Raw genomic sequence first — 16,776 nt, 5'->3', positions numbered from 1 at the left:
TTTCTAGAAGATTATATATAGATATTTTTAAAAAAGAAGTATCAGGAGTAGATATCCTGCAATATTCATAAGAGAACCAAAAAAAGGGTAAAAGCCTACATATTTCTTAGAAGTTAGAACACCAGATCATTACTGAACATCTGCATCTCCAACAACAGTTTCATGTCCAGACAATTTTCTCCAAAAATCAAGATGATCTTTTAGTTTTGCTTGTTCGTGTTAAAGTGTTCTATTGTTCATCAATTGAAAACTACCGCTGAAATTAAGCAGGCCTCTTGAGCAGAACAATCTTTCTAGAGTTTCCCAGCAACCTAATGTACCCAACTGAAGTCCAAAGATGAAAGGAAGTCATATTCTACAAGATAAAATTTGAATGACATATTTTCACAGTCTAATTTTTATGTTTATTAAATATAATCAACAAATGCTTCCAGCATGCAAAACTGCATCCCTAATATAACATTTGCAACTTCAAAGTATAATAACACTATCCATCAATCGCTATAAAAGTAGAAGAATTTGTAGGGGCAAAGATGCATAGAATGCCACCAATGTAGTTAGGAACAGTTTAGTATAATACATGGGGTCAGGCGTCAGGGGCCAGGTAGGCTTGCACTCATTATAAGATTGCTCTCTATTCAAATTATATCCCCCCAACCCCGGGTCGCAAAAAAAGGAAAGAAGAAGATACATGGCACGCATGGCGCATGTGCCCTTCTCTCAGATGTTAAGCATCCTAATAAAATGTTAATTTTAGCAGAAACATGCTAACCAACATGTGGAGAAAGAATATAGTTGTTACAATTGATTCTCAAATACTAAGCGGGAGGGAAGAGGTCTATTTTATTTGACTTCTCTTTTACTGATCCCCTTAGTTTGTTATCATATTAATTGAAACTCAAAAAGAGAAAGAGATTTCCATGGCAAGCTTAAAAGACTTCGACTATGCAATAGCATTATTTAACAAATTTGACAATAAAGGCAAGAGCGAGTTATACTATAAGTAGACATAACATATTGCTTTGGAATTTGATTTACATGTGAACCACACAGATTCTTCAGACAGTGAGATCCCTACAATCGCAGAATACAGAACTCAATTACTAAAACTGGAGTATATAGTAACTGAAAAATCCAGGTTCAGTCCCCATGTAGGCCTTATTTTTTGTCTGTCAAAAGCAAAAAAGAAAAAAAAAGAAAACTACAAAAAATGACTAACCCTTGCATGGTACTGTAGGGCTTGACTTATGAAGTTGTATCCAAACAGTAAAACTCCAAAAGCAATATTTATTTATTGAATAAAGAAAATTTAGGTGTACTTTATGAGAAAACTTCTATGGTAATGAAATGACAGAAAAATTTATAGGAAGAGAATGACATTATGGTCTCTTTATCAGTTTCCTTTGGGCATCCTCTTTCTAATTCCAACAATTGTTATTGAACTTTAAGAGTCATTCGCCTTTGGATTTATGAACTTCTAACCAACACCTAATGGGGAAGGGAATTGGGGCTCTGCTTAAAAGTAATTTCAGATATTTTCTCTACAATCAAGAGCTATCAGAAAAAGAAAAGAGAAAAGGAGGAGAAAAGGAAAGGAGACAAGTGGAAAAAGATCTCAGTTTTCTATGCTTCAATTTATCATCACATGAAAAATCATATCTGTCAGCCTTTGTAGGTTTTTACATGATCCAAGAAAAATAGTACTAGAAACATCCTACGTAACCTAGTTCAAGGATTCAAGCTTAGGTTGGATTTGTTAGTACTGTTCTGTGTAATCCTAAGATAGCTACTCTTCACATGAACATAAACCATATCGCGTGAAATCCTGATTTTGCTACCCTTCACATTAACAGAAACCAGTCACAAATTTATTAGTTATATATGTTATCTTCTACCAAATTTGAATCTTATCTCATCCAACTGCACAAACATAAAAAAAAAAAAAAAAAAAAAAAAAAAAAAATAAAAAAAAAAAAAAAAAAAAAAAAAAAAAAAAAACTGCATCATATGCTCTAGAATTATTATTCGGCAAACAAGTCCCTCTACTAGTAAAATTGTTAACCATCCCTAAAAGTTATAGGATAGACCCCAAAAAGAAACTTGTACTCTAGCAGATTGCATAAGGATTTCTCTCCATAACTGTCATGTCCTGGATACGCTTAGATATAAAAGAATGCCATAACAAGTTCTAAAGTTTATACTTCATCGATGGACTTAATTGACATGCCCCACGAGGCTCGATGATGCATATTGTCTGCCAATTTGGTTATGAAGAGACTTAGGGAGCAGATAATTGAAAAATGAACAAGCTGCAACGTGAGACATGTATCCTAAGTTTAAACTTCTCAAGTACTTGGTGGATACATGTTGAATGATAATTAATAATCCACGACATGGGCACACGTACATTCACATGCAAGCAGCAATATCTGAAATAGTACATATGAAAACACAAGTAAGAACAAGAGTGGAGCCCAACACATGTGGACACATTTCAACTAAAACTTACTTCATAAAAGGAAACTTTGGGCCAAAAATCATGTACCTTTTAACATATTCCATAACTTAAATGCATTCCCTCCAAACAATTAAATAAATATACCAACAATGGTTTAGTCCCAATTAATTTGCATTTCCTCTTATGTTGTCTTCCTTCTTGGCAAACATGTAAACGAGGAGTATTCAGGTGACAATGCACCAACATTGTTGTGTGAGTTTTCTTATTGGCTAAATTGCACTCAAATGCCACAAAGTCTCCCCTGTCACTTATATACCACAAGTTGTATTTTGTGGCAGAAAAATACCATAAGTTATTAAAAATTTTCCTGTTAGTTCATGCTTCTAGAAGGTCCCTTTTTTTCTTCGAACGCATTGAAAATTAAGGACCTGCGGCAACTAGAGAGACGCTAAAACTCATTACAGCTTTGATGAGTAAATATAAAGTAGTATTTTTAATATATTTTTCTACATGTATAATAAATCTAAAACATTTTTATTTTTTAACATTAGTGGTTTACTTATAATTGTTTTGATGAGTTCACTACATTGTAACACGTGTAGGCATACAACTACAATTATGCACAGTATCATATAAATTCTTATATAATCCAATTTGGACATAAAATAACTGTATTCATGTGCAATGCACAAGCACCATAACAATTTATATAGCTAAATATATGACTCAAACATGTGAGGTTGATTGCGATTTATTATATCCATCTCATGATTGGGGGCTTGCCTCTATTGAAATTCCTTTTCTAGACGAGGAAATAAATCAAGCAGTTTTTAATATGAATGGAGAGGAGTCCCCCAGCCCTGATGGATTGTAAAAAAAGACATATGTAGTCTGTTTGAGGAACTTTATGAGGAGAAATTAGAATTAGACAAGCTGAGTTATGCTTACACAGGTCTTGTTCCTAAAAGAAATGGATGCTAGAAAGGTGGTGGTTAGAAAAAATATTTGTAAACCTAAATTTTGTGGAGGATTAGAAGTCTTGGATCTTCCTTTAATGACTAAAGCGTTGCTTACTAGATGACTTTGGATATTGTCTGATAGTGCCCTACCTGTTTGGGAAATAATTGTATATTCAAATTACAACGAAAGAGGGAGTCTAATTCCTAGTCAAAGAGTAAATGTGTTTAAGTTTTGGAAAGATATTCTAAGCTCTTTAGATTGTTTTATTGTGAGCCCTAAGGTGATAACTGGTGATGGGCATAATGTTTTTTTAATTAGATAAATGGGTGCGTATAACTCTCTTGCTTCTTTATGCCCTAAGTTGTTTCCATTGTTTGTCAATCCAAAAGTTTCTATTGGGTCTCTTAGAAAAAATGTTAATGGAAATTGCATACGGAATATTGCATTTGTTAGACAGATTCAGGGTATTCTAGTTGGATATGTTGGAAAAAATTACTAATGTGTTCTTTAATACTAATAGAGATAGTAGAATATGGAGATGAGAGTCTAAGGGGTGCTTTACAATTAAGTCCTGCTACTATTTTCTTACTGGATTTTAATAGATTCTTTTAGGAGGAGAGGGAAAGGGATGGAGGGGGTCATAATTGTAGCCATCCTAAAATTGTGTTTGTTTACAAATTTTAGTTAGTAAAGGGACGGGAGGAGTGGGCTAAAAATTAGAAAACTACTCCACCTCCTTAACCCTCCTAAAGTGAACATATTGGAAGGGGAATGATTGGATTTTAAATGAATTTTTCTTGAAATACAAAAATTGCCCGATGAGGAAAGCAAAACATATATTGTCTGATATTTCTTTAGAAGGACATATTGGTTGAGTAACTACACTTCCCTTTCAATCCTTTTAGAAGGACATATTGGTCGAATAATTACACTTCCCTTTCCATCCTCTAATCTAAACAAACACATATTACAGTATACCCTCTCATCCCCTAGTTGTCTATCCAAACACAATTAAGTACATCCTGCCTCTTCACCTTTCACTCCCTTCCCTTGGGTTTATCTCAATCACTTCTCTTCCCTTCCCTCCTTTGCAAACCGAGTGTCAGTGATGGGGGGTTAAGATGCAGTTATGAAGATATTTGGAATGTTTCAGTTCCTTACAAAGTTAAAATGTTTGTGTGGCTTGCCATTATGGATAGACTTGATACTGGAAGTCAATTAAATAAAATAAAAAGAAATACAAGTTGATCATATGTGCGTTGTGTGTGAAAAAGAAAGTGACGATTGTGTGCATATGTTTTTGAAATGTGATTTTATATCATCCTTGTGAAATTCTCTCACGTTTAAAGTTCATGAGGTGGTTACTATTGAAAAATTAAAGGATCTATGAACATGATGGAGAATTGATAATGTCTCTTATAGTAATAAATCATGTTCATGCTTTGATATGGGTTGTTCGACATGAACGTAATATGGTAATTTTCCAGTCTCGAAAGGGACATGCTTTAGACATCATAGGAAAAATTAACCATTATGTTGCTTTTGGATAGGAAATCTTTCTGTTAGCTACAACGATTCATTGTGTTAAAGGAGGAAAAGTCAAGTATACGAGAGCTGCAGCAGGAGTAAATATACATCTACTGTTGTGGAGGATGTTGCCGCTGAAAGAAAAGAGACTAAGAATGCGGCTGATGGAGTTGCCGGTCCAACAACCATTTGTAGGGGGTGACATCTACTATAGCTACGAGGGAATTTGCTACTACTACTGATGTGGTGTATATTGGAGGATCGGGTGCAAGGATAATTGGAGCTATAAGTTGGATTTTCTGCTTATTGGATGTTAAAACTCGTGTATGGGCTGTTTTCAGGATGAACAGTGATAAACTGTTTACAATGTTCTTTTTGTTGATACTTTTGTCATCAATATCTTATGATTAGGGATATTGACAAATATTATGTAACCAATCAATTTTTTTGGGAATGAAAGACGACCGGATTCTTTTCTAAGTTTCCATTCTTACTGTCAAATAATAATAATAATAACATTAATAATAATAATAATAATAATAGTAGTAGTAGTAAATAAAGATAAAAATAAAAAACTGTAGCTAAATTATGAAAGCCACCCTAGTTGTTCACCGATGAGGAGCTAGTCTAATGCAAGCACTGACAAGCGATTTTGGATATCCAACATGTGAATGTTACTACATCCAAGTCTGATTATTTTTACAGTGCTGTCGTTCTTCACGCGACCCTTACAGACATAAAATGTGTCCATCCATAGGGATTTGCTAGACTTGTCAATCATTTCAGTTTCAAACTCTGCCTGAATAAATTAAAAACTCGCCTCATATGGGCGAAACCTAGTTTTTTGCTGAGTATTTCCTTTGCCCCCTTTACTACACATTCTACTTAAGCATTTAGATTGAACCAAAAGAAACAGTTCAAACAACACGCGATCTAAGCACCTAATATACCGTTTGAAACCCTTAAATTTGAATTCTGAGTCTAATTTCTCCAGGTCTTCGCCAAGAAATCGCCGAAAAACTATATAATTCGATTACAACAGCTTTGATCCAGGATTATCTCTGAAAAATCAAGGTAATAGTCCATCCAGATCATCAAAAATTAAACAAAGACAGAACCTAGGGTTCCAATCTAATTAGATCTCTCTGCCAATACAAAGAATTTGGACGCGTTAGTTTGAAGCTTTGATGGTCATAGTTGAAGGATCGGCGTTCAATGATTTAAGATTAGGGTTGAAATTGCAAATTCGAGATTGTTAGGGGTGAAAATAGAACATACCTCAGGGACGGCAGACGAGAGAAGAGCGGCCATGGGGTGGGGCGGGGCGGGCGAACTTTTGCCGTGCAACGAGAGAGAGGAGATGCTATTTACTTTGACGATGGGTAAAAATATTCGGCCCGTGAGGCCCAATAATGAAGAGAAACCTCTAGGCCCCGTGCAACACGCTTTATTTTGGGCCTCAATGGGCTGCAAACTTGATCTATTGACATTTAATATAACTGCATTATGCTATTCATTTGGATAAGTCTAAAATAATCAATTCGGTAATTTTTTTTTAAACTCAATTTGTATTTACTCTTTCTAGTATCGCATCACATGCTCTTCTGATTGAATTTACCTTTTAGGAGTCAAGAAACTTCCATAATGGATGCTCACACTTTGTGAACGCTCACAATTGGTTCGTGCATTTCAATTGTTAATTATGTGCCATTAATCATCAGTTGTTAATTAGGTGTATAAATTAGATATTTTCTATTATTTTATTAAAAATTTAGAAAATGTGGTATATTCACTTTGAGATATTGGAGGCAACGATTTCACTACTTACATAACAAGACTTTGAGATTGAATACGAAACCTAATTATGGTATATATTTAAGGGAAAAATGCTTCCGCTCCCCTCAGAATTTTAATCTAAGTGTTGCACTTCTAGTTGACTAGTCATAAGCTAAAAACTCCCCACATGTTTCAAAACTTTCATGCACCCCCTTGTGCCTCATATTAGTTTTAAATATTATACTAGTACCAACATTTTTCTCGCTCTTTTTGCATCAGTCTAACTAATTTCAGACTTTTAATTTGCTGATATTAAGTAGATATTAAATGCAAATGTTTTTATTTATTTGTCAACTTTGATTCTCTCTAATTGATTGATATGACCAACAAGTAGAACATGGATCCAGCGGCCCGAAGACGAATGATCAATAAATTTCCTTCACGAAAATGATCGAGGTCTTGATCTAGTGAAGGAAGCCAAATTGGAATTTGGAAACTTCGTTTAGTTTAGTGAACAGAATAAGATTTCTTATTTAAACACTGAAAGTTGGGCACTTTGTTTAATTCAGTCAATGAAGAATTATGTTCAAATTGATTCGAGCTTCGGAGACGGAATTAGGTCATTAGAAATGAAATTCGGATCTGAAATGCGTGAGCCTATCAACACGTCCTACATATCTGCCAACGGCCGCCCTCAGCGCGGCTAACGGGAATGGGTGGAGGTGCAAGGCTGAAGGCGAGAAGGAAAGAGGGATAAGCGCAAACTTGGTATTTTTGAAATACTAGTTTTTATGCACGTGCATTGTACGTGATTAAATATCATAATTATTTATTTTTAGTTTATTTCCTTACTAAAACTTTTTTCTTCGATTTCAATTTGATAGTTTTTACTCACTTATGTCTCTAAAATTTAATATTGTGATTATTTATTTTCTTTAATGCTTGTTTGAATGGGCTACACCCAATTTTAAGTTTCATATTGGTAATTGAATTGACACCAAATTAACGTGAAACCAATCTGCATATTCATATTATTTGGGTCAACATGAAAGGAAGTTTTACCTATAGAAGTATAATGTTGCAAAAGTAAAAAAAAAATACTTAAGAAATATCATTATAATACCAAGAGGAATAACTAAAGCCAATACGCCTAGACAATTAATTAGAAGTGGCTAAAATGTCACAAAAGAGAATATGGATTTTATTCCTAATCATTGATAGACTTCATTAAAAATTATAAACTAAATACTAATGCTAACTCTATTATAATTTTATATGATAAAACATTCACAAAATAAGTATATAAAAATATTTTAAAATTAGTGAAAATCTCTTCCAAATATTCCTAATTTTACTCAAAAAATTAGGTTATTCTACAAAATATTAAGAAAATATTGTCTTTTATTCTTTCTATTTTATTTTTGATTGAGTCGAGATCAAGCCTTCTTCACTTTTATCTTTTTCTAAAGTAATTTTGGAGTGGCATCTTCATCATCTACGTCAATTGTGACATCAGGCTGGACCTGGATTTCTCACACTATTATCTCTCCTTGGGCTCATTAATCTTTTATCTTCACATCTAACTTTAAAAGTAATTTGAATGAGAACAAATGTTAATGAGAATAAATGTTGATTTTAAATATATGATAAATTTTTGTGTTTCTAATTCATTATTTAAGTTAATCTATCAATAACAATTAAAAATAGAATAAATTTGTTCAAAAACTTTATCCATAACAATTAATGATAGTATTAGATTTGTTTAAAAACTTTATCCATAACAATTAAGGATAGTAATAGATTTATTCAAAAACTTTATTCTATAATAATTAAGGATATAAATAGAATTGCATTGCATGTATACCTCTTCTAATAACATTAATGAGACCAATTGAGTCCCATATCGAGAACCAATTATTAATCAAATTAATAAGTTTAATTTAACAATCAAATCCCTATCCGACCAACTGTTCATAAAGGCTCTTCCATAATATGAGATTAATTATTAATAAATAATATCTTACATTCAGTCGCCTCTAGTATCATTTATTTTAGGTAACTCTTTTAAGAAAGACAACTCACCTATTTATTCATACCTAAATTGTAATTCCCATGAACATAAATAAAAATCATTTTGAAACATCAAAATATTTTATTTTTATAAGAAAGTAAATTTAAAAAATATTTTCAAAACCACCTACCAGTAGGAATTTAATAGCTTCACGGGAATGCATAATAAATTAACTTATCATATTGAGCATACTGGATCATATCTAGACATCCATTATCTTCCTAAATAAAATTTAGCAACTCAACATTTTAGGTTATGTAATACTTGCTAAACAAGCTTAACCATCACATCAAAGCATACTAAATTATCAAATCAAAAATAACAATATCATCAATTCAAAGGGACCATGTAACAATTTGAATTCTTTATTTCTTAGGTGACTCGTCCTAGAGAATTCAAATACGGTCTAGTACTACATACATCATAATGTGTGCTTATGATATACACTCGGAGAATACCCATTCCCGGTGGTTGAGACCCACCATCATATCTCATATATCGGTGTCATGCATAATAAACTGTTATAACAAAGTTATCCTCTACTAGTTATAGGTTAAGCATAATTTTAAGGAAGTTTTTAAGTTAGATCATATCTCCAAGCAAGTGACCATCACAGTGCATGATCTAACAAAATAGCTTCTAAGGATATATAACAATTATATAAATAATACCCAAATTATATGTGCAACAATTAAATTTATTAACATTACAATATTATTATATAATTTGTATTGGATGTTCAAGGGCAAATTATTATTACTATTCTAGCAATCTCCCACTTGCCCTAACATCCAATCAGATGTAATCCTTACTCCCATCTGTCAAAAATATTTTATAACAATGGTCTATAAAAAGGACATTAAATGTTATTTGTTTAGCCATCTATTAAACCATCACATATTTCTTCTTATTAACCTTTAATAAGATAATTTTCCTTCTAAGCTTTTCGCAACAACTCCATTACTATCAAATAATAGTAAGAAAGAAAAATATTATAAAAAATAATATTAAGCTTATAGAGAAACTCATTTATCCATATTCCTTCTTTAACGGTTTCACATAGAATTACATATTCTGCTATTATTATTAATGATATAAATATAACCCGAAATAAACTTTCTATTATTAAGATTGGATTAGAAACTACTTACAAGATCAATTGCTTCCAAAAAAACTCAATCTTTTTGGGACACATTTCCTTAAAGAGTGATTAGTTATGTCTTATAGGAACCATTCCTTTCTTGGAATCTTGTTAAGTTAAATCTTCTATGGATCTTATCCATATAAGTAGATTATGACAATTCTATATATCTCTTTCTCTATCTATATAGACTTTGAGATCTAAGATATAGAATGTCAAAAGAAAATCCTTCATAAGGAACTAAAACAAAATCCTTCATAAGGAACTAAATCATACTTTTTGTCATGACATTAAAATATAATTCTTAATGAGTAATATGTCATCAGCATGCAATGATAGGAATATAATGGAATTATTTTATTGTTTCTTATACACACAAGATTTCTTTTTAAGGATATGATTAAAAACAGTTTCCTTAATGATTTCATCAAAATGAATCTTTGCTTGATTAAGTTCATATATTTGATTGATTTAATTAATCAATCTTATCTTCTTGAATTTTACATACTTGATTCTATAATCTCTATATGTAAATATTTTCTTAATTAATCAATCTTATCTTCTTGAATTTTACATACTTGATTCTATAATCTCTATATGTAAATATTTTCTTTAAGATATCCATTCAAGAAGGTACATACTTGATTCTATAATCTCTATATGTAAATATTTTCTTTAAGATATCCATTCAAGAAGGTTATTTTAAAATCTATTTATCAATTTCTTATATTCATAACATGTTGAAATGATTAAATGGATCCTTATGAACTATAATATTACAATTAGAGAAAAAAAATTCTTCAACAATTAATAACCGTTTGACATCAAATGTGGCATCCGCTCACTTACATGAAATCATGTCTAACATGACTTTTGCGTAAGTTTTAGGATTTTTATTCTCCTTGTTACTTTTCATCAAATATATATATATATTAACAAGGTTACTGTATTATACAGGTGATAAAAATCCTATATTTGATCTCCTAATTGTAATCAGTGTATTCAACAATAAATTAAGTAAGTAAATCTCTATTTACTTTATTACTGGAAGCTCCCACTAAATTTATAGAATCTTCAACTCATTTGAAGTTTCTCCCACTGGATTAAATAACTTTCCCATTAAAGAAAATAAGTTTTCTTCTAGAGTTATATCAATCCTTGCTTAACAAACTTGATTTTATAAAAGAACACATTTCTAATAATAATTATTATCTGAAAAATACACTAGGATTATCAATATAATATCTAGTACTTTCTTTAGGATAACCTACCAGTAGGATGTTATTTATCTTAGACTCCTATTTTGTCCATATTTTATTCTCTGATGAGAATACGACAACCCCAGATCTCCAAGCATTGTACACTTAATTTTTTTCATATCCATGTCTAATATGGAGTGGAAGAAAAAGATTTGGCAGGAGTTCTACATAATAAATAATATGCAATCTCTAATGCATAACCTATAAGAAAGTAAGAACAGGCAAATGCCTAGCATAAATCTAATTATATTGAATAAGGTTTAGCTCCATCTTCCAGACAAAAAATAAGAGTGGTAAATTAGCAGATGTCAAGTACTAACAATTTCATTTTGTTTATAAATCTCTTTAACTCCTAAGAATAGGAACTTGCCATCTGGATCAAATCGGATGACTTTGATATTTTTATCAAGCTCATCTTTAACTTTAATCTATATTCTTTGAACTATTCAATAACATTCTAATATATGATGCAATCAACTAAATACATCAATATATAAATGCATCATATATGAATGCTATAAAATAAGAATATTTAACTATTGCTTTATGAATGCTATAAAATAAGAATATTTAACTATTGCTTTAACATTTAAAGGATCATATACATCTGAATGTATAAAGTCAAGAGTACACAAGATATTGCTTTAACATTTAAAGGATCATATACATCTGAATGTATAAAGTCAAGAGTACACAAGAGCTTTAGCACTATTTAAGAAAAATAGTTTGGTCATATTGTCTCTTAGACAATATTTGCAAGTCGAGAAATATTCTAATTTTAGAAAATTCAAAGGACTATCCTTTATCAATTTGTTGATCTTATCAACATTAACATGACCTAATATTGTGTGCTAAAGATAAGTTGGATTACCTTGATCCAATCTATATTTTAAGAAATATATCAATTTCGATAACATTACATAAGAGTTAAGAGTGGCAATTATGAAATATAAACAATTTTAATTTCATAATTGTCAACAAAGCAATTTCTAAACTTTTAATAGGAATTCAATTTTACAAGAAAATAGACAATCACTACTATAAAATTTATAAAATAGAAATCAAATTTCTTCTAACTTTAAGAAATATTAAGACATTCTTTAAGTTTCGTTTCATGCCCTTTACTCAAAATAGAAACAAATTTCTTACTATTTATTAATTTTATTTACAATGCTAAAACTAGAGCTTTTATTTCTATTGTCAAAGTTAATATTTTCTTGTACTCTTACAACAATTTGTAAGTAAGTAAAGATCAATACATCATATAAAAATCATTCACATTAGTAGACTCTACTAATCAATGGGTGAACTGTCTTCGAAAGATATTTTTTTATTAAGTGACATAATGTAACATTTACAATTTTCTTTTCTAATGACTTTCATTATTTAAATTCTCGCTTCATGTTTAGAAATCTATTTTACTTAACAGATTTCTCTCTTAAGAAATTTTTTTTTAATACTAGACAATCCAGTTCGATATCCATCATTATGGATTTAACCTGCTTAATAATATTCTTTTTCCTTTTTCTTCAACAAATTGTTCAATTCTAATAAAGTGATAGTTAAATTGAACAAGAGGTGGGATTAGGGAAGTAAATATCACATCAACATTTTATTTCGATCTTAACTTCCAACAAATCTAATTTGTCAATATATATCAAAACATCTTATGAAAAAATATATATGTGTTCATCTTATGACCATTACTTTTATCCTTATTATCTTTAAGCATGATTATGACTGATGATCTTTATCATCAGTTACATCTGGTCTAGTAGGCATGTCACCTTAGACCAAATTTTCAGCATAAGAAAATTAAATATATTTCTTTTCCAATCCAATAGTTTGGGCTATCTAATTTATAATCATTCAATAACATATCAAAATAACAAAATTTAGTCATCATGTATAAGCAGAATATAATAACACAAATATCTCAAAATATTATTTTATTATTACACAATCATTACTAGGGATATTTTAAGTAATGATTTCACATTTAACATTTCTCTCATTTATGTAAATATGAACAAGAAATCCAAGTTTAATTATAAACCTCTAGATTTTTAAGATCGAATGTAATTAAACAAGGTAGAATTATCTATTCAATCATTAATAATTAACGGTTTTCTTTTAAATTTTGGTCTTTGATGTAAGATGTGCCCCACTATTTTAACGAGCACCGCAATACATCAATGAAGTGTTAACCCATCAATCCAGCTATTTTATATAAAACAGGTGGCACTGCCTATTTTAGTCTAGTGGTCCCGTTATACATAAAATACTTGACATCCTTATATAAGATATAACTAGATAATAAATTTTAACAAACTCTATCCTTTGTGGCATCAGATAAGCTAACAAATTATTATCCAAGTTATATCTCTATGATGGAAGACCTATAGATTTATATTTATTAAAAATTAATATATCTACACTTCTATACAACTTTTGTTATTTATCATAACTGAGAGAACACAACAAAATTTGTGAATTCAATAAACAGTCGATTTCTAAAAAAAATTCTAAACTGTTTTATTTAATAAAAGCAATTCAGAACAATTCTGGACCTATTAGTAATTTCCATGTATTACTTTAATCTCATGAAAAATTAAAATTAAACAATTTAAAACAATACAACCATGTCACATATATAATTTAAACAAGTATTTTAAAAATACAATGATACATTATCAATCAACAAGAGTTAAAAAATATTTTCAACATAAGAAAATAAATTATATATGCATATGGGATTCAGAACAAACTCTGTAACTGTTAGGGACTAATCAGAAATTAGTCTATATATTCAGATGGATCTTAAAACAGTTTCAAAATCAATCAGGGGTTGAAGCTAATTTCACATCAAATTTAATATACTAGTAGGCTCAGAACAATTTCTGGATCAAACAGGGGTCTGTAACTAATTTTACAGTTATTTATCAATACTGGTGGACTTCAAAACAATTTCTGAATCAAAAAGAGGTTTGATAATAATTTTACAGCAATTTATCAATACTCACGGACTTCAGAACAGCTTCTGGGTTTATCAGGGAGCTATAACTAATTCTATAGCATATTTGAGAATGTGATGGACAAGTTTCTGGGTCAATCAGGGATCTCAAATTAATTTTACAATAAAATTCAAATCTAATAGGATTCGGGTCTGTTTCTGTTTACGGGTCAGACCCGTTATTATATGTCCTATTCATAATAGTAGTTGGGTTTTGGGTTTATATGAAATGGGCCAATACCCATTAGCTCTTATCCTATTTCTTATAGGATTTGGGTTCAAAACCCATTAGAGTTCTAAACTCATTAGACTTATCCTTCAACCCATGAAGGAGGTGTTTAGGTCTACGGTTTTTGCTAGGGTTTGGGGCGGTCGCCGCCACCCATGGCTGATGGCGGGTTGTCCGATGGGTGGCCGGCTACCGTTGGCGTGACAAAAGGCTTTTCCCTCCTATTTTTTATTTTAATAAAGAACCCAATTAGGTCACATCTAATCAAATTAAATAATCAAAATACATGATCTAATCAAAGAATCATAATCATAATCATATCAAAAACCTCAATTGATATCTATCAAAAAGAATTTTTTTTCACCGATAAACTGTAACCCATGAACAACAACTGAACTCTAATTTTGATCTTAATCAAAATTTTAATCTAATCAAATAATCATAACCCTTGTACAACAAGACCATAGTTTGATCTAATCAAACTTTTAATTTAATCTAATTAATTTTAGTTTAACAAATTAAACTAAGATGGATAGTAACCCGATGAATAGTAACACCATCGATGAACAGTGACCTCAGCCGATGAACAGTGACTTCGGTCGATGAACAGTAACCATAATTATCTTAATCAAAATATATTGTTTGATAATTTAATCTAATTAAATATTTTGAAAGTTATGATCAAATCATAATAATTTAATAATTTAATCTAATTAAATTGGAAAGACCGGAATCGTAACCTGGCTCTGATACCATTTGTTGGATACATGACATACAACATAGCGGAAAAAGCATATCATGATTATTAATCAAAATTAATTAAAATCTAGAATTATACCTGAAACGCTTTCCGAATTTCTACAATAATCTGATCCGAGATCAATCTGAAAAAGCTTCTTCAAGAGAAAAAACCTTCAATTGAAATTCACCCGTCATCGAAGAGGAGCAATACTGAGAGATAGACTCTCAAATTTTTATTTCTTCATATTATCTTCATAAGATTTTCTGTCTCTTCATAAGACTACATATGAACTCTATTTATAGGATTAGCTTCATATTATCTTCATAAGATTTTCTGTCTCTTCATAAGACTACATATGAACTCTATTTATAGGATTAGACTAGTCTTAGATATTTTAATTTTAAAGAACTCTATTTATAGGATTAGACTAGTCTTAGATATTTTAATTTTAAACAATTCATAATTATTCAAAACTTTATCCATAACAATTAAATATAGAATAGATTTATTCAAAAACTTTATCCATAACAATTAATGATAGAATTAGATTTGTTCAAAAACTTTATCCATAACAATTAAGGATAGTAATAGATTTTTTTAAAAACTTTATCCATAACAATTAAGGATAGAAATAGAATTACATTGCATGTATACATCTTCTAATAACATTAGTGAGACCAATTAAGTCCCATATCAAGAACCAATTATTAATCAAATTAATAATTTTAATTTAACAATCAAATCTCTATCCGACCAACTATTCATAAAAGCTCTTCCATAATATAGGATTAATTATTAGTAAATAATATATTACATTAAGTCCCATCCAGTATCATTTATTTTAGGCAACTCTTTTAAAAAAGACAACTCACCTACTTTCTCATGCCTAAATTACAATTCTCATGAACATAAATAAAAATCATTTTGAAACATCAAAATATATTATTTTTATAAGAAAGTAAATTTAAAAAATATTTTTAAAATCAATTGCCGACAGGAATTTAATAACTTCATGGGAATGCATAATAAATTAACTTATCATAATGAGCATACTGGATCCTATCTGGATATCCATCATCTTCCAAAATGAAATTTAGCAACCCAACGTTTCAGGTTATGTAGCGCTTGCTAAACAAGCTTAATCATCACATCAAAGCATACTAAATTATCAAATAAAAAATAACAATATCATCAAGTCAAAGGGACCATGTAATAATTTGAATTCTCTATTTCTTAGGTGACTTGTCTTAGAGAATTCAAATACGATCTAGTGTTACACACATCATAATGTGTGCTTATGACATACACCCAGAGAATCCCCATTCCCGGTGGTTGAGACCCACCACCACATCTCATATATCGGTGTCATGCATAATAACCTGTCATAACAAAGTTATCCTCTACTAGTTATATGTTAAGCACAAATTTAAGAAAGTTTCTAAGTCAGATCATATCTCCAAGCAAGTGACCATCACAGTGCTTGATCTAACAAAATAACTTCCAAGGATATATAACAATTATATAAATAATACCCAAATTATATGTGCAACAATTAAATTTATTAACATTACAATATTTTACATAATTTGTGTTGAATGTT

General features: G+C 30.3%; 1 protein-coding gene across 2 annotated transcripts in view; it reads right to left on the bottom strand.

Moving 5' to 3' along the window:
* LOC109822375 (HVA22-like protein k) overlaps positions 1–6,306 on the bottom strand; it is a 12,261-nt gene extending 5,955 nt beyond the window's left edge. Inside the window, exon 1 of one of the 2 annotated variants that reach the window (XM_020388569.1) lies at positions 6,224–6,306. In XM_020388569.1, coding sequence (XP_020244158.1) covers positions 6,224–6,256 — 33 coding nt within the window. In that variant the 5' untranslated portion in view covers positions 6,257–6,306. The remainder of the gene's footprint in view (positions 1–6,223) is intronic. The other variant, XM_020388570.1, reaches the window with a different exon arrangement.

The sequence above is a fragment of the Asparagus officinalis genome, chromosome 8 (genome assembly GCF_001876935.1).
Source record: "Asparagus officinalis chromosome 8, Aspof.V1, whole genome shotgun sequence".
NCBI lineage: Eukaryota > Viridiplantae > Streptophyta > Magnoliopsida > Asparagales > Asparagaceae > Asparagus > Asparagus officinalis.
This window is presented reverse-complemented; position numbering and strand designations above follow the sequence as displayed.